This window comes from Mobula hypostoma, chromosome 4 (genome assembly GCF_963921235.1).
Source record: "Mobula hypostoma chromosome 4, sMobHyp1.1, whole genome shotgun sequence".
Classification (NCBI taxonomy): Eukaryota; Metazoa; Chordata; class Chondrichthyes; order Myliobatiformes; family Myliobatidae; genus Mobula; species Mobula hypostoma.
Genome location: NC_086100.1, coordinates 63,119,216 through 63,143,549, shown reverse-complemented (window position 1 = coordinate 63,143,549; position 24,334 = coordinate 63,119,216). Strand labels below are relative to the sequence as shown.

General features: G+C 40.2%; 1 protein-coding gene across 1 annotated transcript in view; it reads left to right on the top strand.

Moving 5' to 3' along the window:
- The window catches only part of rsrc1 (arginine/serine-rich coiled-coil 1), a 392,026-nt gene that overhangs the window by 195,923 nt on the left and 171,769 nt on the right, over positions 1–24,334 (top strand). The window contains exon 6 of the mRNA XM_063045866.1: positions 15,130–15,181. Within this exon, the coding sequence (XP_062901936.1) occupies positions 15,130–15,181 (52 nt within the window). The remainder of the gene's footprint in view (positions 1–15,129; positions 15,182–24,334) is intronic.

Below are 24,334 nucleotides of genomic sequence, written 5' to 3'. Positions count from 1 at the left end.
GTCGTATTGGGACTGGGCTTCCTGCCCCCCTCCAACTATACCTTGCACACATTACTCATGGAGTTGAGCAAATCCAAATTAAATTGCGCTGGTGATCATTTCTGTGTAGAATTGTGCTATTCAGGAAATTGAGCAGGGTAGTCCGAAGTGTGAGATAAAACTGAAAATGTTAAAAATCTGAGTAGGCATACTCGGGCTGCATCTGTTTGAGGGGGAATGGAGCCAAGGGTTACTGGTTGAAGATCCTTTGTCTGACTAAAGCTCTTCAATCTGAAGCATTAACTTAGTTTTTCTTTCAGCCTGACCACCCAAATATTTTCTGCATTTTGTGGTAACTTCTAGAATATTTGCTACAATTTTAATGGTGTTTTTTTTAAAGCTTTTTTGAGTGTTTGATTTATCAGTTGCAAACCTGATTGCAGTTGACCTTTTATCAGCATTAACCGTACACCAAATGATTGCATAAGTAGAATGTCACGCTTTCTCCCTTACCATTACAAACTGGACCTTTTGGTGCAACCTATGGCCTTCGTTGAACAGTTGTGATGTCCTGCACATAGATATATTGCTTATCCCCTCAGCTATGAAAGCTCAGGATAATAAAAACTGCATCATTGCCGGTCATTTCACTGTTGGCAACCTTTTGTGCAATTCATGCCAGTGCTGCAAGCTGAGATCATTGGTCCTCTGATCATTTTGTACCTCTCGGTGGCCTGGAGCTGTTCACGGTCTGGAAGCACACCATCACATAGGGAGGCACTGCCAGGCACACAGAAATGCCTGTGTTCTGCTTGTCCTGCCTTTCCCTCACCTCCATGGCAACCGTTGTTTAGCTCTTCTTACCTTTACGTAGCCTTTTGGGTTTTATGTTCTTCCTTTCCTTCGTGGGTGGCAATTGTAGGATTTTTAAGCAGCTCTCGATGTAATTTGCACAAGTTCTAATTTTTGCATCTGTTTCATGTGCAAACTGCTGTGGCAAAGTCTCTAACTTATTTTTGCCCAACTTCATGAATTTTGTTGATATATCCAATTAGCTGTTAGTGCATGTGTTTATTGAACTTCTCTTTAATGAAGCAAGTGAGAATGAAGTCTAATTTCTGGGCAAGAAAATTTGATTATGATACATCAAAACTGTAATGACATTTGGTTCTTCAGAACCTTTTTGAAAAAATAATGTCAATGTCTGTAAAATTCTGCCTCAATTAATTATGGAGTTCATCTGTTTTGTAAATTTCTTTGCTGTTCATTTGGTAAAATATCTACTTCTTGCACACTCCTCCTGACACAATGTTGATGCTTTTATTGAATTATGTCATACTACATAATTCATTTCTGGAATTAATGTTGGGCATCAGAGAAAATGTAATTGATTCATTGTGCTCACATCAAGGTGAACACATGCTTAGCTACCAGGTGAGCTGTTTATAGTGTATTTTCCCATTAGGGAGCCATGTATTTTTTCATTGACCTTGCTACATTAGGAATTTCTTTTGGGCTTCCTTTGTTCCTTACACTGGTTATTCGCTTTTTCAATTTTTTTCATCTTTCTGTTACTTGTATTGCTTTGAATAGGTATTGCACATGCAATTTTCATTGAGAGAGTTTCAGAAATTGAAAAATATATTAATTTATTTTTTATGTATCTTTGTAATATTGAAAATGGACTGGAAAATTATAAAAGTTGTTGACTATTTCTCAAATTCAAATGTACCAAGTTCTTGTGCTACATTTTGAATAGTTTCTGCTTACAGTATATAATGTATTTTTTTTATATGGAGGTAGTAAAAAAGGAATTTTGGGCTTTAAATTGCAGCAATTGATCATCCAAAGCATGTCATTAGAGGTATACTCCTCTGGAGGAAATATTTAAAATGTTTGGTGCATTATCTATTAAGGTAGCACAGTGTAGCCAAGGGTACATTTTTTCCTGAAGTGATGTGAGCCTGTACTTGATGATCGATTGAGATAATAGCATAATTTTGTAAGAATTATAAAGAAAATGCTTACTTAATACAACCTTTCTTTGCAACAACTATACTGATTTGTTGGCTGGAATATATTTTTGATTAGGTCCATGCAATTCCTGCTGAGCTGCTAACTTTTGCAGCGAGGCAAATCTAATGGAGCTTAAGGCCTTGACTTTGGACTTTAGGCTAATGGACTTTGTATGAAATGGAATAGCCTAAGAGTGGTAACTCAGTCTTTTCCAATGTGGACTTGGAAAAGGTGAGTGGTTAGTTTTACTTTTTGTTTTCATGTTAATTAAAATATAAAAATCTAACTGGTTAGCTGTTGCATTCAGGTCAGTAACTGTATTCAAATGAGTGGGGCTACACTGACGTAAAGGTAAGAGGCTCGACGTGAAGTACAGATCTGTATGACTGAACTTGGTCCCTGGACCTGCTGGCAAAAGATGGGTCGAGATGCAGAGCATCTGACCTCTAGCATGTTCTTCCAGCTATGAAAGTCGGAAGTGCAGTGACACATGATGGTGGTTCTCTTATGAATTGTGGACAAACAGTGATTATCTTTGAATACAACAAGTGGATTTAGATTTCAACCAATCAATGCAAAGCAATGTGGATAGAATACTGCAAACGATGCTATTTTTTTTCATCCTGTGGATGGGATTAATTTAAAATTTGGAATTATGTACGTTTTTAAACAAATGTTCTTTTTTAAATGACACACATCAAAGTTGCTGGTGAACGCAACAGGCCAGGCAGCTTCTGTAGGAAGAGGAGCATTCGACGTTTCAGGCCGAGACCCTTCGTCAGGACTAACTGAAGGAAGAGTGAGTAAGGGATTTGAAAGTTGGAGGGGGAGGGGGAGATCCAAAATGATAGGAGAAGACAGGAGGGGGAGGGATAGAGCCAAGAGCTGGACAGGTGATAGGCAAAAGGGGATTCTTGTATCCCTCCCCCTCCTGTCTTCTCCTATCATTTTGGATCTCCCCCTCCCCCTCCAACTTTCAAATCCCTTACTCATTCTTCCTTCAGTTAGTCCTGACGAAGGGTCTCGGCCTGAAACGTCGACTGCACCTCTTCCTACAGATGCTGCCTGGCCTGTTGCGTTCACCAGCAACTTTGATGTGTGTTGCTTGAATTTCCAGCATCTGCAGAATTCCTGTTGTTTGCTTTTTTAAATGTATAGTTTATATATATCATTGTATCATGGATCAGTTTAGATGTTCAGTGCTGTATTAATTCCTAATGACAGATTGTCTATCTGCCTGCATTTATTGGCATAAAATTAAACCTTTGCTGCTGTATAAATAAAAATGCCAATCAAGCATACCATTCTCATTTGCAGCCATGATATGTTCATGGTTTCAGTAATTTGATCGTGGCTGATGAAAAGCTGACAAGATTTCCACCGTGCCCCATTAGATAAAAGCAGCGTGAAACCATGGGTTAATCTGCAAACAGATTTCCATGCTTATTACTCTAATGATTTCATCATATTTGATGTACCAGGCAGCATAACCATTTCAGCAGCAGCACCATGCTCTGTTTTGATCTCTTCCCTCATTTAATGATGTAGTAATTTAGCTGACCTTTGACAAGTTGCATATATATTCATAATTGTGTGTCATTCTGATGGGGAAATTACTTTAGAGAAACCAAAGTATTCATCCTGCTTTCCAAGTCAAAAAAAAATAACAAAAGAAATATTGCATTAATTTTCAAATGATGATATTACATTTAGCTCTTCTGCCTCATGTATCAAAATATGAAAAATGCTCAGTTACTGTATGTGCTTAATCTTAATGGTATCTGTGGATGTCAAGGGCATGGAGGAAATTAAATCGGAAAGTGCAGATAGACCTAAGACGATATTATCTACTGATGATTGCAGTTTTGATAGGTATTTTAGTGGATTTCATTTCGCAGAATGGTAGATGATGAGTTGGGCACCAGATTTTCTCATTTTTCTTCTACATGATTTATGTGAGTTCAGTATAAAACTTTTTACAGAAGCACAGTTACTGGAGATGAGAGCTAAATTAATGCACTAGGTTCCTATCTCCGCTTCACGCACAAATGTCAGAGCAACAATCACAGAAGAGTCCACATCATTATTCAGAGTTGTTTACATTTAAAATATGTAATGGAATATGTTCAGAATACTAAGTGGAAATAAAAGTTTTGGAAAAATTTTAAAGGTCATGAAGTTTGAGAAATGGTGCAAAGCTCCTAAAATATTGTTGATGGAATATAAATTATAGTATTATGGATCTATTCTCCTTTAAAGAAACATTGGAATAAGTTGGTCTATCATTTTCACCATCTAGTTGCTCGGCATTTTCCAATGCTGTTGTGGTATTTGACAAATTTCAAGCATTTTTGCTGAAATAGCACTTTTAAGAGTGTGCTATAACAGAAAATTTGATGAATACATGTTATCAGGAAAGAGAACAAATGTTAATCCTATTTCTAGTTTTGATGGAATTTATTCTTACTCATTTAATTGTCTTCTTCATATCTGTAGCAACAAGATTTTCATTTGGGATGATTATTGTAATTTTTAGTTTGCGTTCCCTCAGTAATGACTTCCCATATTACAAATTGGTGCCTTGTTTTTTATTTTATTTGTCTCCTTTTTATACAGGTGTTCATTTAAAGGGTAGACAAAGTTGTGATTACATATTATACTCTTAACTAAATTAACCTTTTGCATAGGTATTCAAGATGCATAAAGAATATTAATTCAAAATTTGTAATTTTAATATGCAATATTGGGGAAAATGCAAAGAAAAAAATCACATCAGGAAACAGCTGTAATTGTTTCACATCAGTGAATAATTTGAATGTCAATACTGTACCTCTGACATACTGTATAGAAGCATTTAAAGAAACTAAATCAGTTTAAAAATGAAAAATATGAACTAAGTTTCATAAACTGAAACAGAAAGTGAAAAAACAGTTAAATTGTCGAGTGGGTGCAAAAGGATAAGTTAGGAAACTGATAGGGCAAGGTCACGTTTGCCCTGTTGAGATGTCATGAAGGTGTTTGGTTGATAGATTAATGTGTGCTGTTAGAAAACGGAAGAAATATAAGATCTGTGAAATGCAGATCACAGATGTAGTGGAGAACTAAAGCTATACAAAGAATTTTGGAAATACCCAACAGGTTAGGCTGTCACTGTTGAGAGAAAAACTGAATCAGAATTTCAGATGGACAATCTTGACAGTTGAACTAGCTAGTTCTGATATATTTAGAGAAGTCAGGAGAGTATTGAATTCAAGATTGTAACCAAAAGGCTGCCAGATGGAAGATGGGGTGCTGTTCCTCAGGTATCCCTTGGGTTTCATTGGAAAATTGAAGGATAGAGAGGTAAGAATTGGTGTTGTCGGCATTTAAAGCTCAGTTGTCCCTACAGACTGAATGTGGGTGCTTCATTAAGCAATCACTTAACTTGTGTTTAATCTACAAAATGTACCCTGTATTGGACGAAGTACATGTTTCTCTGCTTCACCTGAAAGGACTCTATAGGTTCCTGGATGGTGGTAAGGGATGAGGTAAAAGAGCAGGGACGAGTGGCATTGCAAACTTTTGAATATGTGAGTGGTTCATAGAGGTGGAAGAGTGGACCAGTGAATCATGGAGAAAGATGTATGTCTGAAAGATTGAAATAGATTGGAGGGAAAATCTGTCTGATGGTTGAATCTTGTTGAGAATAGCATAAATTGCAAAAAGTGCTCAGTTGAATAAGAAAATTAGTAGGATGGAAATTGAGGATCAGGAACTCTTAACTGCTCTTGTTCCAGAAAGAGAGGGTGTCAGCACTGAAATGTGGGAAGTAGAGAAAGCATGGTCAAGAGCTCTGTCAAATTAAAAAATATATATTGTCTCCCTCCTTTCAAGTAGATGGAGTAACAATTCCTGCACCAGTTCAACCAAGTTTAGGTTTAGTATTCTAATTTCCCAATGCAAGTTCAAAGGTTTCAAAGGTACATTTAATGTCAGAGAAATGTGTACAATATACAACCCGAAATGCTTTTACTTCGCAACCATCCACAAAAACAGGGTGTCCCAACGAATTGATGACAGTTAAGTGTTAGAATCACAAAGTCCCTTCCAGCTCCCTTCCCTCCCACACATAAGCAGCAATCCCCCTTCCCCCCACCGGCAAAAAAAAGCATCAGGCACCTACTACCGAGCACTCAAGCATGAGTAAAGCAACAGCAAAGACACAGATTTGCAGTTGCTCCAAAGACTTTGCATTTCACTTGTTATTCGACATATCATGGGCTCTCTCTCTCCCTAATAAGGGAGAAAGAGGTGTCTCTGTTTCACAGCGAGAGGGGAGACATTGCAAACAACTCGCTGGCTTACGACGTTAAAAGTCCGTTACGTCACTTTTTTCAAGCTCTGTGCCCAAAGATCTCTGGTCACTGGGCATACAGCAGTAGATATTCTGACTCCCCCGACGACACATGTACCTCCTGTCATGACACCGACCTTTGATACGTCCGTCTCCAGACCCCCGACATCCTAGGCCTCCAAAGTTGAGCCAAACTCTTAGGCCAAGCCCTTGGTGTGCCGAATAATGGCCAGTGATAAAACCCTGAGAGTGGATCTCATTCCCACGAAGAACCATAGTCAGCGTGTAACTCCGGGTCAGGGTCTTCAAAGGAACCCTGAAAGAGAAAAATAGAGATATTAAAGATGGAAATAGAGCTGATTCCGAAGATGCAAGCAAAGGAGTTGCCATTTTGTGCCATCATCACTTCACTCCGCTCCAAGTTCAGGGTCATTGCTCTTTTATTGATTTCATCCATGGTCCAATATTAAGGTATATCTGGAATTTCGAGTGAAAAGCAGTCAGCTTTATGCACTCCATTGGAGAAATGGCAGCATCGCTTCATTAAATCTAGCTCAGAGATTCATGAGCAGGGACGACTAAGCCTTGCATGTGTCTGGTCATCAGAGTTCCTGCAAATATAGGAAGTAGTGAACAAACCACAAGATGCTGAACGATTTCAGTAGGTGAGCCAGCATCTATGGAGAGAAATAAACAGTTGACACCTCCGGCTGAGACCCTTTATCTGTAGTCAGTTTCTCAGCCTGAAATGTCGACTGTTTATTCCCCTCCAAACAGGAGAACAAAAACCCTGCATGTTGTGTTTTTTTTCCATTAGCATTAATTTGGCTGTTTCACTTAATTCCATGGTTAGTGTACAAGCAAACAATATCACCCAGGACAGGTGATATAGGCAAAATTGCAAGAACATTTCCAGAGAGTAAGCCAGTAACAGCTTGACATGGTGATACAAAAAGAATCACACCAATTGGTTAACATTCCCTGATTTCACCATTTTTGTGTCCTGCTTTGTTTGTCTGCTGGCACATCAGACCCATTGGATGATTAATCGATATTGTAGAGGAGGTTAAGTTCAAGGGAATGACCAACAGTATTTTTAAACTTTAATGTCTTGGCTTTGAACTGTACTGCTTTGCTCTGAATGGCTGAGTCTTGGCCACGTGTTTAATAGATGCAATAAGAAAAGCAATCCTAAGGGAGAACATCCAAATTGTATCCACCTATTTCTCCTAAAACAGGGAAGTCAACTGGTTCAGCAGTGAATTATAGTACAAACTATAGAAACATCCTTGCTGCCCCAAAGCCCTAACAACAATAGGATCCAGAGTCATGATAGCAAAAAATGTGATGGCCTTAAAAGGACTATTGCTGTACTATGATGGAGTCCTGCCCCTTTATTACCCTTCATTGAACTATGGTTAGATTATGAAGATGTTGAATGGTGTTAGTGATCAATGTGAGTTCCAAGTAGACTTTTGTGCATGCTCTGCAGCTGGACACCCAAGACTCGGTGATATTTCATGCTGGCTTTTGGGTGGACAACATGATACCAAAGCATTTTCAAGAACATCGTTTACTAGTCTTCTTTTACAGAACACTTTCAATTCAATTTTTGTCCATGATAACCAGCACACTTTCATCCAAGCAATTGAAGATTCCTCCTTTTGTTTGTTGTTACAGGCAGCAGTTGCTAGTGACCTTCTGCAGGAGAAGAGGGAAAAGTGGTAATGAGTGTGTTTCAATGTGTATATGAAATGGCTCCATGGTTATAATATCTGAGTTTAAATAAATGTGAGGTGTGGTCATTAAATGCTAATTTTATTGACCTTAGCAGGACTATTTTATCACATTTTCAGCTCATATGACTAATGGGAAATACGAGGGTTCATTGTGCATTCGATCTCTAAGGTTGTTCATCTCTTCTGCCAAGATGTTGACCTTGAAATGGGGTGAATCCTGTCCATGTCTGTGTTGTGATTCTTCCATGCAGTACTTCCAAAGCTGTGTCATAACTGCAGGAGTGATTATATTGAATGGTCACCTTTCCTATGAGAGATAGAGCTCCGCCCAGTTAATTCTCTTCGGTTTTTACAGAGACATCTCCTAGGCAGTGTTTGTGCTTAATGTACGATGTTATGGGTAAAACTGTGCAATTCGCATTTTTACAATGCCTAAGCTCTTGCACTGTTTGTGCGTATAAAAAGTTATACCAGAACCAGCAGAACTTTTTGTGTTGTTTCTTTCTCACGCATGTTATTATGGGCAACATCATTTCCAGTGCAATGACTTTAAGTTTTTATATTGATCCAGAAAATTTTGATGTTGCATATTTAGATGCAAGGAAGGTACTTTGAAGTTCTTTGTGTAATTAAAGCCAAAGTCTACCTGCAGCTAGAAATGAAATAGAAACTGAGATTCAGCTGGATGTTAAGACCCATCCTATGGAGAGTATAATTAGACATATGTAGTTTATTAACATCTGCAGTCTCATGTTAGCAATGAACAAGTTCAAAGCAGAATCAACTTTAATATCACTGGTATTTGTTGTGAAAAATTTGTTGTTTAGTAGCACCAATGCATTGTAATGCATAATAATTTAAAAAACTATAAATTACCATTAGAAATATATCAGAAAAAAATTTAAATAAATCAGTAGTGCAAAAAGTGAGAAAACCACAATGAGGTAGTGTTTATGGGTTCACTGTCCATTCAGAAATCTGATGGCAGAGGGGAAGAAACTGTTCCTGTAATGTTGAGTGTGTGTCTTCAGGCACATGGACCTTGATGGTGGCAATGAGAAGAGTGCAAGTCCTGGGTGATGGGGTCCTTAATGATGGATGCCACCTTTTTAGAACATTGCCTTTTGAAGTTTTCCTCAACGATGGGGAAGCTAGTGTTTGTGGTGAAGCTGACAGTTTACAACACTCTGCAGCTTTTTCTGATCCTGTGTAGTAGTCCCTCTATACCAAATGGTGATGCAACCAGTTATGCTCTCCACGGTATATCTGTAGAAATTTGTGACATATCTCACATCTCATCAAACTCCAAATGAAATATAGCTGCTGTCGTGTCTTCTTTGTAATTGCATCAGGATGTTTGAGTGAGGTTAGATCTTCAGAGATGTTGACACCCAGGGACGTAATTCTGCTCACACATTCCACTGCTGATTCCTCATTAGGAACAGGCGTATGTACTGAAGTACCTTTCCTGAAATCCATAATCAATTCCTTGGTCTTACTGATACTGAGTGCAAGGTAGTTGTTGCAACACCACTCAAGGATCTGATTATCTTACTCCTGTATGCTTCCATCAGAAATTTGTGCATACAATAAATGGCATTTGAGCTGTGCCGAGCCACACAGTCATGGGCTTTGAGGAAGTAGAGCAGTAGGTTAAATACTTATCCTTGAGGTGTGCCAGTGTCGATTGTCAGTGAGGAGGAGATGTTATTTCCGATCCGCACAGACTGGTCTCCTGGTGAATAAGTTAAGGATTCAATTGCAGAGGGAGGTACAGAGGCCCAGTTTTGAAGTTTGTTGATTCAGTCTGAGGATATGATTGTGTTGAATGCTGAGCTGTAATCAATAATCAGCTACCTGGTATAGGTATTACTCATGTCCAGGTGATCTGAGGCTGAGTGGAGAGTGAGTGAGATTGCATCTGCTGTAGACCTGTTGTGGCGATAGGCAGATTGCAATGGGTCCAGATTCCTGCTTAGTGATCTAGCCATGACCAACCACGCAAAACACTTCATCACAGTAGATGTGAGTGCAATAGGGTGTAATCATTGAGGCAGCTCACCCTACTGTTCTGGGCACTGGGATGATTGTTACCCCGTTGAGCAGGTGGGAACCTCCAAGAACAGCAGTGAGAGATTGAGGGTGTCCTTGAATGCTCCCGTCAGTTAGTTGGCACAGGTTTTCAGAGTCTTGTGGGTACACCATCAAGGCCTGATCCCTTTTGACAGTTCACCCTCTTGAAAGATGTTCTAACCGTGGGAGGAGAAGATGGCAGCGTGCTGCGCATGCGCAGCTCTCCGGTGAAAAATGATATCGTATCCGTTAAATAAGGGCCGTGGACAATTCTGATTTGATGGAGAATACATGTGAAAACACAGAGCAACATCTGGAGAAATTTCTGAAACGCCCGTTTGCTGCTGTCGTTACTGTGTGGTCATGAATCTTTCGGAGGGTTGGCCTCAAAATCCCCAGCCTTGCCTGCTTTTGGCAACCGAGAAGGAGGTCGAGTCGTTCGGACACTCATTACTCGGTGTCGGAGAGCTGATCAGAGCTTGAAGTTTTCGGATGACTCAGAGTCGGATTGTGGTCGGCATGGCAGGGAGAGTTTTTTTTCCTTCTTCCATCTGCGTGAGATATGGGACATTTGAGAAACTTTGAACTTTACTTTGCTCATGGACTTCTTCATCAGGTCATGGTATTGTTGCACTGTTGTAACTATATGTTATGATTATGTGGTTTTGTCAGTTTTTTCAGTCTTGGTTTGTCCGGTGTTTTGTGATATCACACCGGAGGAAATAATGTATCATTATGAAGTCTGCGTGTCTTCATAATCATAATCGTAACGTCAGTGTCTGAGACAAATTACAGGGTCGCCAGCTGCTGCAGAGTTTCGCACAGGTCTAGTTTTATTCTGCCTTTCTAAGCATGCCTAAAAGGTGTTGAGTTTATCTGGGAGGGAGGCATGACAGCCATTCATAATGTTAGATTTTGTTTTGTAAGAAGTAATGGCCAGCAAACCATGCCGGAGCTGACATGCATCCAGTTTTGTTGCCAACCTCAATCAGAATTGTTATCTTGCTGTTAAAATAGCCTGTCATAAGTCACCTGGACTTGTATAAACTTTGGATCACCAGTCTTGAATGCCACAGATCTAGCCCTTAGGAGGCAACAAATCTTCTGGTTTATCCTCTTCTTTTGGTTTGGGTATGTCTGGTATATTCTTGAAGGCACACACTTATCCACACGTCTTGTAGCATACTTGTTCAGATTCGTAGGTAAATCCCTGAATATTGTCTAGTCCACTCACTCAAAGCAGTCCTGATAATGCTCCTCCATCTCCCTTGACCACACCTTCTTGGTCCTTAGCACTGATGCTGTGGATTTTAGTCTCTGACTATACACTGGGGGTATAGCCAGGTGATGGGACTTTCTAAAGTGTGGGTGTGGGATGGCACGGTATGTTGTCCTGATGGTGTAACAGTAGCAGTGGTCAAGTATGTTGGCTTCTCTGGTTCCACAAGTGGTATGTTGGCGGTAGTTGTTCAGGGACTTCTTCAAGCTTGGAAACAAAATAAAGACAATGAGAATCTATGCTCTTATTCTTCTCCTCTTTCGGAATCTGGGAGTGTCAGTTAAAGTGCAGGCAGTTTTCATGACCAGGATATGCATTTTTTTTCTGGGGATAATGGATATCCATTTGATGCTTGTGCCAGTTGTGTTCAGAAACAGGGCTCCTTTCAGTACTTGCGAGTGAAGGAGTACATTTTATTTGGAAATATTGTTAAATGCTACTAGGTATAGGTTCTGTTCAAATGGGGGAAAACCTGCAACATGAACTTACACTATACTGGACACATTTTGAATTCATGGTTTCTTGTTGCTTTAAGGAGGCCGTGTTTAAGAACACATCTAAGATTGCACATTCTTTGAGCTGTAAGAAGCGATGGCTGCTGCTATTTACTGTTTGCTGTGCAGACTTGGGTGACAAAAGCACCATCAGGTATCTTATCCAGTGCAATAGCTTCTATATAGAATGTGATGAGAGAAAGTAACAGTGTGGCTCTTGAACCAATGTCACTTAAAATTCCAAACTGAGATGTTGAAGGTATGAACTGTAACAGAAAGCAAAGGAGACAGAATCGTGGTCTCAAAGCGACAGTGGCCAATCTTTAACAACATCCTGACCAGATACTCAGTGAATGCTCCAATGAATAGCCCAGATACCATATTTTAGCAGGGATACCTTGGCACCTGGAAAAGAAAAGTAACATTACATGAATATTGTTGGAAGCTTTATCTGTCAGAAAAGGAGCAACAGTTTTATGATTGTGTTTCTAGAATGGAGAGGGTTGTGGGCTGGCTTCATGGATATCCTGAAAGTTATGGAAGATATTGAAATTGGGAAGAGGAATGTTTAACATGGTAAAGATGAGAACAAGATGGTCACTAGAATATCCAAGATTACCTTTTTTTTTTCCAGAAAACATTTTCCTTTCCACTGTGGCATCGCTTCCATTTCTTGCACATCTGCTCTTGCCGTATTTCCCCTCCCCCATGTCCTTACTTACCTCCCCACGAGCCCCTGTATCCAGCGCAACTTTTGCTATATCCAGCAGTATCCGAGCACCAGGTAAATCTTACCCCTTCTCCACTCCCTCACCCCTGCTTTCTGCAGAGATTGCTTTCTCCATTACTCCTTAATCCACTCAGAAATCCCCACAGTTTTCTCTCCTCGCACTTGGCACTTACCCATGCAATAACGACAAGTGCTACGCCTGCTCCAACATCTCTCTGACTACAATTTAGGGCCCTAACCAGTCCTTCCAGGTGAGTTCGTGCTTCACCTGAAAGTCCATTTGGGTCATTTATTTTATCTAGTGCTCCCAGTATGGCTTTCGGTACTTTGGTGAGGCTCAGCGCAGATGGTGGGGGAGTGGGTGCGGTTGATGGTACTGCTTCGGCAAGCACCTTTACTCTGTTAGCCACAAAAGGCAGGATCTCCTGGTGGCCACCCATTTCATTTTGACTTCATTCTCACACTGACGTGCCTCATCTACTGCCATGATGAAGCTGGATACTGGTCGGAGGAGCAGCTCCTTGTATTCTATCTGGGTAGCCTCCTCCAACCTGATGGCATGAACGTTGATGTCTCTAATTTCTGTTAACCACTCCCCTCTGTTCTCCTCACCCCCTTTTTATTTTCTCTCATTCTGCTATCCCTCCTCTGCCCTAATGACCTGCCCATCACCGCCCTCTGGTTCCCCACCTCCTTCCCTTTATTCCTTGTTTTACTATCCTCTCCTATCAGATTCCTCCTTCAGCCTTTGCCTCTTCCACTAATCACCTCCCAGCTTTTCACACCATTCCTTCTCTCCCACCTGTCTACCTTCCCCTCACCTGGTCTCACCTATCATCTGCCACCTTGTACTCCTCTCCCTTCCCCAATTTTATTATTCTGGTTTCTGCGCCCCCCCCCCAACCCTTCCTTTTGTAGTCCTGATGAGGAGTATCAACTCTGAATTGTCTCCAAAGATGCTGCCTGATCTGAGTTCCTCCAGCATTTTGTGAGTGTTATTGGAGATTAAATCATGGTGCATTTGACTCCTTTTTCCCTGCTGGACTCTGCAGGCAATTGTTCCTCAGAGTTTTGCACAATTTTGAAGACCATCAGTGTCCTTTCCAATATGCTTGCCAACACTTAAATCTCAATGCAAATAAATCGTCCAGTCGTTATTACATTAGCATTTAGTGGAATTTTGTGTAGTACTGTGGCTGCTGATACACCATTGTTCCTGGAGAAGTGCTGTATAAATGTGAATATTTTCATGGCAATAAGAGATTATTAAAGCTAAGTCTAAAAGTCAACTTTTTGTGACACGAGTAACATTAGTTATCAGTACCATTCAATTGAAATCAGCAGGGTAGGACTAGGAAGGAATTGGACTAGATGCCTATTCAGTGATGCATGTTCTGTACAAAAGTGAATGAGAATGTAAACTGTCTTCAATATGATAGTACTGTGATTGGAATAGCCTGTTAATACTTACTGCCAAAAGCAAATAAATCAGGAATGGCCATTTTGAATCATGAGTGGTGTATCCCAGCCAGGATCCAATGCCTTCAGGAAATGAAGGAACAAGGGATAATTGGCAGAAATGGAAGCAAAATAATGTGCTGTCTTCAAAAGCTTCACCATGGGTCTCTGAGTTGTAGATTTTACAATATATCTTCTACTGTTTACGTATCCTTAAATTTCATACCCTTAGTTTGTATTAATTTATGCACCTCTATGTAATAGATATGTTTGCATCTCACAAAGTTGCAGAAAGTGTGATTTTGATCATTCTTGATGCTACAGTAATTCCTAGGATTTGTGTGTGGGGGGAGGAGGAGGTTGATGTCTTTGAAGGATTATGCAAATGTAAACATTTCTTTGCTGAATGGGATTGCAGGAAGCTCTGGTGGCACATATGTATGAACTGACTATGCAAATCCTCAAATAATCTAATTATCCCAAACTACAAAGAATTAAAGCAAACTTCACATCTATTTTATTTGTTGTAACTTCATTATTTTATAATAGATGCAGCAGAGCAGCATGTATGCAAAAATGAAGTGCCCTTTTTTGTTTGACAGAGGTACTGAAGGGAAAAATGCACTCTGGATTTGAGGGTTGGGTATTTTGTGGGAGCAATTAATATTTGTATATTTATATTACATTTTGCTGCATCTCACTTCTTAGAACTGAGAAGCTGTAAGAGGATGTGTGACAGGTATTATGAGGAGATTTTACACTTAGACTTGGAAACACTTAAAGAATTATGTAAAATATCCTTGAATGTTTAGTGTTGCCTCGTTTCATTCTAAACCCTAAACTAAAAGTATGCCACCAATCATTCAAGATATTTACTAAGCGGTGTATCTTTTTGATTGCATATTAATTGTGTAGTGTCCTGCACAGTTGTTCTTTTATTCTTTGATGAATGGAAATCCTTTCCTCTGTGTCATCATTAATAACAAAGTCCATTATTTGATGTGGGTCTTATCTTTGTTGTTTTGCAGTCCCCTGCGGAACAGGCAAAAGCAAGACTGCAGTTGGTCCTCCAGGCTGCTGGTAGGTGATGAGACTGAAGTATCATGTTGTCTTCTGTTAGTGAAATATTATGCGAGGATACAAGATTATATGAGGTTGAACCCTCAATACACATTGTGCAGTTGTTTTCAAAAGGTGGTTTATATTTCCAGCAGATAAATTATTTCCTTAGCTGTTAAAATAAACTTTGCTTCACCAAAAATAAATGGAATAATTATTTTTTCCTCAGGATTGTCATTAATATATGCTAAGTTTACTGAAGTCAGATTCTGAAATTAGTTACAATTTTTTTGTGCAACTTTGTTGGCAGATACAACTTATTTGCAGTTGCCAAGCTCCTTCAATATTTTTTGAAATTTACATTCAAACAAGGATTTGTATAAATGCTTAATTAAAGACATGCTTTCACAAAGAATATTATGTCAACACTGATAAGTTTTATAAACATTTTTTACATTTGCTTTATTAAGGAGGATTTTAGCCGCCTTTGGATGTGTTGCCATGATATTTAAAGTGGTTGGAAGTTATTACTTAGTTCAAAGTCAGTATGTTGGATAGTAATGATGTTCTCTGCTAGCAATACCCTTTAATCAAGCACACATTTGATTTTTCAATTGCATTTTGTGTTTTATGTAAACAATTTTGTGAATATAGCTTTATTTCTGGTCCTGATACTAGTTTTGTTTTGGTAGTTTAACAACTGGTACTTGATTAATGAACATGGAGCGTGTGTGTATACATGATAGGGAGTTTAAATTAGGGATATAGCATCATGGTAGAGGCTGGTGCTTCTAGAAAGATGGACCTGGGGCTGAATTTGCAATTTTAAATGCAACAAAACTATCTGTGTTCGCTGTGATTATTTTGTGACACTGACAGCAATTTATGTGTTTGCACATAACAGACATCCCACCTCTCCCAGAAGATCCGGGAGTCCCCCGCATATCAATAGTGGCTCCCTGACGCCCGGAAATTATATACAATATCCCAGAAATAGATTTTTTTGAGAGGGAGAGGGAGAGCGAGCATCCTGATTGGTCTCTCTTGGTGCTAAGAGTGGTCCCCAACCACCGGGCTGTGAGGAAACAATATGATTTGGCGATATGAAACGATATGAGTCATTTGCACCTTTCCTCATTCCCTATCACGCACTGTTGAACTTGAACGCACGCGAGGTTATTACGCATGCGTCATCCATGTCAGCGCGGGAAAAAGATCAACTCCTTGAGCTTGTAAATGACGGCGGGCTGAAAAGTATGTTTGACATAACATCTCTGCCGGCATTCTGGATGAAAGTCAAGGCTAAGTATCCTGAGATAGTCACGGAAGCACTGAAAACGTTGCTTCCATTTCCAACATCATATTGCTGCGAAGCGGAGTTTTCTGCAATGAATGCAACGAAAACTAAATTGCGGAATAGACTGGACATAAGGAACCCTCTTCGAGTATCACTGTCTCCCCTCACCCCTCGATGGGACCGTCTTGTTGCAGAGAAACAAGCCGAGGGCTCGCACTGATTCAGCGATATTGGTGTGTTGCAATGATTTTATATGTTCATACAGGGAAAATATGCGCTGTGTGTTTAATATCCAAACGTTACTTAAAATGTTATGATGCTATTGACTTATCACTTCTATTCCGGTTGTGATTAACACCCTCCCCCTCCCCCCGCCTCGGTTGGCCGGTCCGGAAGAATATTGTCAATATTAAACCGGTCTGGGGTGCAAAAAATGTTGGGGACCCCTGCTAAGTAGACCTATCAGTTTTCTCTGTGGGCGGGCTTTACACTCAACCTCAAAAATAATGACAGTGTTGCTCGCTGCACTGTTTGCAACAGTGACTTTTCTATTGCCCATGGTGGGTTAAAATGTAAAAGACATGTTGAGATGAGTTTAACAGGTGTCATTACAGCATAGCTAACATTATTTAAACTAGCTGGCCAGCTGCTAAGGAGCTACGCTATTGATGTCCTACGTGATGAGGCCAAACTCCCAGTAGACTTGCTTAACGTTGTAATAGAATAAACATGATAATATAATATAAGTACATATTTTAATGTCACATTTGCTGCATATACCCAACTTGGTTTACAGATTAGACAAAATCACTAAACAAAGTATTACATACACCCTTGGAGGTCGACGGGTGAGGGTGGGGGGTGGGGGGGGGGGTGCTACCTCCCTGAAGTGAGTTTTTGCAGGGTGGGATGTCTGACATAAGCAGTTGAACTCAGAACTGTGATAGGTGGCGTCATTGACAACTCCTCTGCAGGGTGTTCACTTACTTGAACTGAATTTCAAACTCTAGTTAGCAGGATCATTAAAAATTTTAACCTTATTGAGTGAGTTATAATTACCATTTTAAATGCAAACTATGTCACAATTTTCATTGAACTATTTTTGGTAGCCTTGTAGAAAGCTCATTTTGGTGTCATTTCTTCTATCCGGTGATATAACTTCATGTGGTGAAAGATTCTTGGACCATTTCGATGGTGCTGATATTCAGGATGTTACCAGGAAGGAGAGTGCCAATGGAACCATTCTGCAAAGGACTTGTAATACTGTAGTACTGAGTATGGAGAAACGTGCTACTGACTGTGCCTGTGTGTTCATAACCTGGCACAAACTCTTGCTTTCCTTGATGCTATGCCAAGAATGTAGCATGAACCCCCTGCCTCAAAGATTCTGTACAGTGCTATCCTGAGATGCCTGTGTGAATCCAGCAATGAACCACTCCATGTATTGGTGTGAGGAGGTTGCCCATGAGGGCTGGTGTGGGTCCAGCTTAGGCAAATTGTGTGCCAACTCTGCACTGATTTGCAGGTTCACTGTGTGGCACTATGAGCGCAGATCTTTGCTGGGGACTGACAGCGACCACTCCGGGTATGGACAGATCACCCAGATTATTCACACTCCCTCATCGCCACCTGTTCAAAGTAAATTTATTAACAAAGTACATGTATATCACCATGTGCAACCCTGAGACTTTCTTTCTGGCGGGCCAAATGCACAATAGAGTCAAGGAAAGACCACACCCAACAAGACGAACAAACAACCAATGTGCAAAAGATAACGAACTATACAGATACAAAAGAGAAAAATAATAAATAAGCTATAAAATTCAAGAATGTGAGACGAAGAGTCCGTGAAAGTGAGTCCACAGGTTGTAGGAACAGTTCAGTGATGAGACGAGTGAAGTTATCCCCTCTAGTTCAAGAGTCTGATGGTTGACAAGTAATAAATGCTCTCGAACTTTGTGAACCTGGTGGTGTGGGTCCTAAGGATCCTATACCACCTTCTTGATGGCAGGAGCAGAAAGGGAGCCTCCCCTGGGTGGTGGGGTCCTTGATAATGGATGCTGTTTTCCTGCAGTGGTGTTCCATGACGGACTGGGTCATGTTTACTACTGTTTGTAGGATTTTCTGTTCATGATGCAACTAGTTCACCACACATCTATAGAAGTTTGCAAAGTTTATTCATTAGTTTTCAGGGAATGATGGTAACGATGATGATTATTGTTCACGTGTTCCAGGGTTGAGCAAAGAGCCAATGAAGTGGCATCTCTTGTGGATTTTTTGTGCCAGTAGGTAAATGAGAGCACACACAAGAAAATCTTCAGATGCTGGAAATCCAAAGCAACACACACAAAATGCTGGATGAACTCAGCAGGCCAGGCAACATCTGTGGAAATGAGTAAATCAGGATGAAGGGTCTCGATAAAATGCTGACTGTTGATTCTTTTCCTTGAATGCTGCCTGGCCAACAGAGTTCCTCCAGCATTTTGCGGAGTAGGCCCAAGTCACTTCTCAGGCAGGAGTTAATGCGTTTCATCACCAACTTCTCAAAGCACCTAATCACAATGGATGCAAGTGCGGCTGGACTGTAGTCATTGGGGCAGGTTACCACGTTTTTCTTAGGCGCTGGTGTAATTGAAGCCTGCTTGAAGCAGGTCGGTGCCTCCGACTGCTGAAGTGAGAGGTTAAATATATCACTGAATACTCCAGTCAGTTGATCAGCACAGTTCTTTAGTAGTCACCCAGGTTGGATGTGAGGTAAGCTTCTGCCTTTCTTTAGCTACACTGTTTTCCCAAGCAGAGAGATTTTTCTGTTGTTAAAAGATAATAGCCAGAATTACCACTGAATTATTACGATAGAGAGTTGTTTGAATTGGTGTAGCTGTGCAAACAGACAGAGCAACAATGGAAAACACAATGCAGGTGAAGCAATCAGTGAGAATGAAGAATTCGCAGATACAATGTCAGAAGCGCAGATTATATTAATTTTCTAAATATCCTAAAGATGAAGAAGTATTCTAAAGGGAGGATGAGGTAATAGTGGCTCACGAGAAATCAAAGACATCATAAAACCAAAGCAAAGGGCATATGATAGAGCAAAAAATAGTGGGAAGTTAGAGGATTGGGAAGCTTGTAAAATCCAACTGAAAAAGCTATTATGAGGAAAAAAAGATGAAATATGAAGGTAAGCTAGCCAATAATATAAAAGTAGATGCAAGAAGTTTTTTCATATATTTAAAGAGTAAAAGGGAGACAAGAGTGGATGTTCGACCGCTGGAAAGTTATGCTGGAGAGGTAGTAATGGGGGCCAAGAAATGGCAGACGAACTTAAGTATTTTGAACCAGTCTTCACTTTGGACAACACTAGCAGTATGCCAGAAATTGGAGAGTTTCAGAGGGCAGAGTGAGTGTTGTTGCTATTACTACGGAAAAGGTGCTTGGGAAGCAGAAAGGTCTGATGGTAGGTAAGTCACCTGGTCAGATGGACTATACCCCAGGGTTCTGAAAGAAGTGGCTAAAGAGATTGTGGAAGCATTCATAATGATCTTTCAAGAATCACTAGATTCTGCAAGGGTTCCAGAGGACTGGAAAAGTGCAAATGTCACTCCACTTTTCAAGGAGGAAGAGAGGCCGAAGAAAGGAAATTACAGGCTGGTTACCCTAACTTAAAATGTCAGGAAGATGTTGGAGTTCATTATTAAGGATGAGGTTTTGGGATACTTGGAGGCACATCATTTAATTGGCCAGTCAGCATGATTTTCTTAAGGGGAAATATTGCCTGATAAAACAATTGGAGTTCTTTGAGGAAATAACAGGCAAAGGAATTGAATTGAATTGACTTTATTTCTTACGTCCTTTACGTACATGAGGAGTAAACATCTTTACAATATGTCTCTGAAGCATTATGAAGGACCCCACGCACCCCTTATATAAACTCTTCTCCCTCCTGCCATCTGGAAAAAGGCACCGAAGCATTCGGGCTCTCACAACCGGACTATGTAACAGTTTCTTCCCCCAAGCCATCAGACTCCTCAATACCCAGAGCCTGGCTTGACACCAACCTACTATATCCTCTACTGTGCCTACTGTCTTGTTTATTATTTATTGTACTGCCTGCACTTTTTTGTGCACTTCATGCAGTCCTGGATAGGTCTGTAGTTTAGTGTAGTTTTTGTGTTTTTTCTTACGTAGTTCAGCGTAGTTTTTGTATTCTTTCATGTAGCACCATGGTCCTGGAAAACATCTCATTTTTACTATGTTCTGTACCAGTAGATATGGTTGAGTGACAATAAAAAGTGACTTGACTTGAACTTGCAATGTGCAATTTATAGTAATTTGTAATAAATAGAATGTTCAACAGAACAGTCAATATAGCTTAGAAATACAATTGTGTCAGCATGAATTAATCAGCCTGATGGCTTGGTGGAAGACGCTGTCCCGGAGCTTGTTAGTCCTGGCTTTAAATCTGTGATACTGTTTCCTGAATGGTTTTTGGTTGGGTGACTCAGGTCCCCAGTGATCCCTCGGGCCTTTTTTACTCACCTGTCACTGTAAATATCATGAATAGTGGGAAGTTCACATCCACAGATGCGCTGGGCTGTCTGTGCCACTCTCTGCAGAGTCCTGCGATTGAGGGAAGTACAGTTCCCATACCAGGCAGTGATACAGCCTGTCAGGATGCTCTCAATTGTTCCCCTGTAGAAAGTCCTTAAGATTTGGGACTCATATCAAAGTTCTTGAACTGTCTGAGGTGAAAGAGGCACTGTTGTGCTTTATTCACCACACAGCCAATATGTACAGACAACGTAAGGTCCTTAGTGATTTGTATCCCAAGGAACTTTAAGCTGTTCACATCTCATCCCCAGATCCATTGCTGTCAATAGGGTTAGCCTGTCTCCATTCTTCCTGTAGCCCACAACCAGCTCCTTTGCTTTGTGACATTGAGGGAGACGTTGTTTTCTTGACACCACTGTGTCAGGGTGATGACTTCTTTGTAGGCTGCTTCGTTATTATTTGAGGTAGATGGAATGCAACATTGGTAAACGCGAGATAATCCACTTTGGAAGGAATAACAGAAGAGCAGATTATTATTTAAATGGTGAAAGATTGCGGCATGCTGTTGTGCAGAGGGACTTGGGAGTGCTTGTGCATGAATCGCAAAAAGTTGGCTTGCAGGTGCAACAGGTTATTAAGAAGGCAAACGGAATGTTGGCCTTCATTGCTAGAGGGATTGAATTCAAGAGCAGAGAAATCATCCTGCAACTATACAGGGTACTGGTGAGGCTGCACCTGGAGTACTATGTGCAGTTCTGGTCTCCATATTTGAAGGATATACTGGCTTTGGAACCAGTGCAGAGGAGGTTCACCAGGTTGATTCCAGAGATGAAGGGGTTAATTTATGAGGAGAGGTTGAGTTGCCTGGGACTATACTGTCTGGAATTCAGAAGAATGAGAGGGGATCTTATAGAAACATACAAAATTTTGAAAGGAATAGATAAGATAGAAGTAGGAAACTTGTTTCCATTGGTAGGTGAGACACGAACTAGGGGACATTGCCTTAAGATTCAGGGGAGAAGATTTTGAACGGAGATGAGAAACTGTTTTTCCTAGAGAGTGGTGAATCTGTGGCATTCTCTACCCAGGGAAGCAGTTGAGGCTTCTTCATTAAATATATTTAAGATAGTTAGATTTTTACATAGTCGGGGAATTAAGGGTTATGGGGGAAAAGGGAGACAGATGGAGCTTAGTTTATGGACAGATCAGCCATGATCTTATTGAATTTCGGGGCAGGCTTGATGGGCCGGAAGGCCTACTCCTGCTCCTATTTCTTATGTTCTTGTGTAAGGCCAATCAATGTAATATCATCTGCAAATTAAATTAGCAGATTGGAGTTGTCAGTGGATGTTGTTTACTTGGATTTTCAGAAGGTCTCTGACAAGGTGTCACACATGAGGCTGCTTAACAAGATAAGAGCCCATGGTATTACAGGAAACATGCTATCTTGGACAGAAAATTGGCTAACTGGCAAGAGGCAAAGAGTAGGGATTAAGGGGACTTTTTCTGTTTGGCTGCTGGTGACTAGTGGTGTTCTGCAGGGATCAGGATTGGGACTGCTTATTTTCAGGTTATATGTCAGTGATTTGGACGGTTGAATTGATGGCTTTGTGGCCAAGTTTGCAAACAACTTGAAGATAGTTGCAGAGGCATTTAGTGTTGAGGAAGCAGGGATCCTGCAGAAGAACTTAGAAAGACTAGGAAAACAAAGAAGTGGCAGATGAAATGTAGTGTAGGGAAGTGTTTGGTCATGTACTTTGGTAGAAGGAATAAAGGCATAGACCATTTTCCAAACGGGGAGAAAATTTAAAAAGCAGAGGTGTAAAGGGAGTTGGGAATCCTAGTGCAGGATTCCCTACAGGTTAACTTGCAGGTTGGGTCAGTAGTAAAGATGGCAAATGCAATGTTAGCGTTCATTTGAAGAAGACTAGAATCGAAAAACAAGGATGTAATACTGAGGTTTTATAAGGCATTGGTTAGACTGCACTTGGAGTATTATGAACAGTTTTGAAGCACATTATCTATGAAAAGATGTGCTGGCATTGGAGAGGGTCCAGAGGAGTTTTGCAAGAATGATTCCAGGAATGCAAGAGCTAAAATATTAAGACCACCTAATGAATCTTCGTCTGTACTTGCTGGAGTTTTAAAAGAAAATGAGGGGTAATCTTGCTGGCACCTAGTGAATGTTGAAAGGCCTACATCAGTTGATGTGGAGAGGATGTTTCTTATAGTTTGGTGGGGGTGTCTAGGACTAAATGGCACAGCCTCACAATAATAGGGCATCCATTTAGAACAGAGTTAAGGAATTTATTTCACCAGAGGGTAGTAAATCTGTGGAATACATTGCCACAGGTTGCTGTGGAGGCCAAGTCTTTGAGTATATTTCAAGATTGATGTGTTCTTGATTAGTCAGGATGTCAAAGGTTATGCAGACCGCATGAGAATCGGGTTGAGAAGGGTATTAAATCAGCCATGATGGAATGGAGAAGCAGACTCAATGGGCTGAATGGCCAAATTTTGCTTCTGTGTCTTGTGGTGTTACCATCTTAAATAGTTAAATGCAATGTAATTGTGCTTCATGCTACCCCAGCGAGCTGAAACTCATAGTAGGTCAGACAGGATACGTAGAAAGAGAAAGTGAGTTTGAAAGAGCAGTTCTAGGGGTTGTTGACCTGACATCTTAACTCTGTTTCTCTTTGCACAAATGTCACCTGATGTGAGTGCTTCCAGCATTTTCTGTTTTTATTTAAAACTTTGAGCATCTGTAGTTTTTATACTTTCATTTAAGATTGTTGCCAGATTTTCATTAGCATTCATACACGGGTGGAGCAGAAACCAATGTGTTAATGTACGCATCTATAAATTTGTTACCATTGCAAGATTTTACAATGTTCCGTGCTATATTTAGACTTGATCAAGCAACTGCTTGAAACCAGTCTGAAACATGTAATTATGGCCTTAATAATTTATGTAAAACCACACTGCTGCTCATTCCTTCATGTTATTTTTTGCAATGGAATGCCATATCTTTGCTTGGAAGCAGCTTTTTAATATAATTTTAATGTACTGAGAACATAAAAACATGCAAGTTTTGATATTGGATTGAATCGAACACAATGAATTGTTGAAGAATGATTAATGGAATTTAAGAAATGTGTTTTCAGTTTTTTCTTTTTCTTAAAATATGCTGTGAATTTAGCAAAATACGCTGAAGAAGATAAGTGAAATATAGAGCATAATTTTTTACACTGTTTTTGTTTTAGGTCTCAGGTGCCCTAAAGAATATGAATAAATGATTATTTTAGTCTATCATGATTTGGGCATTT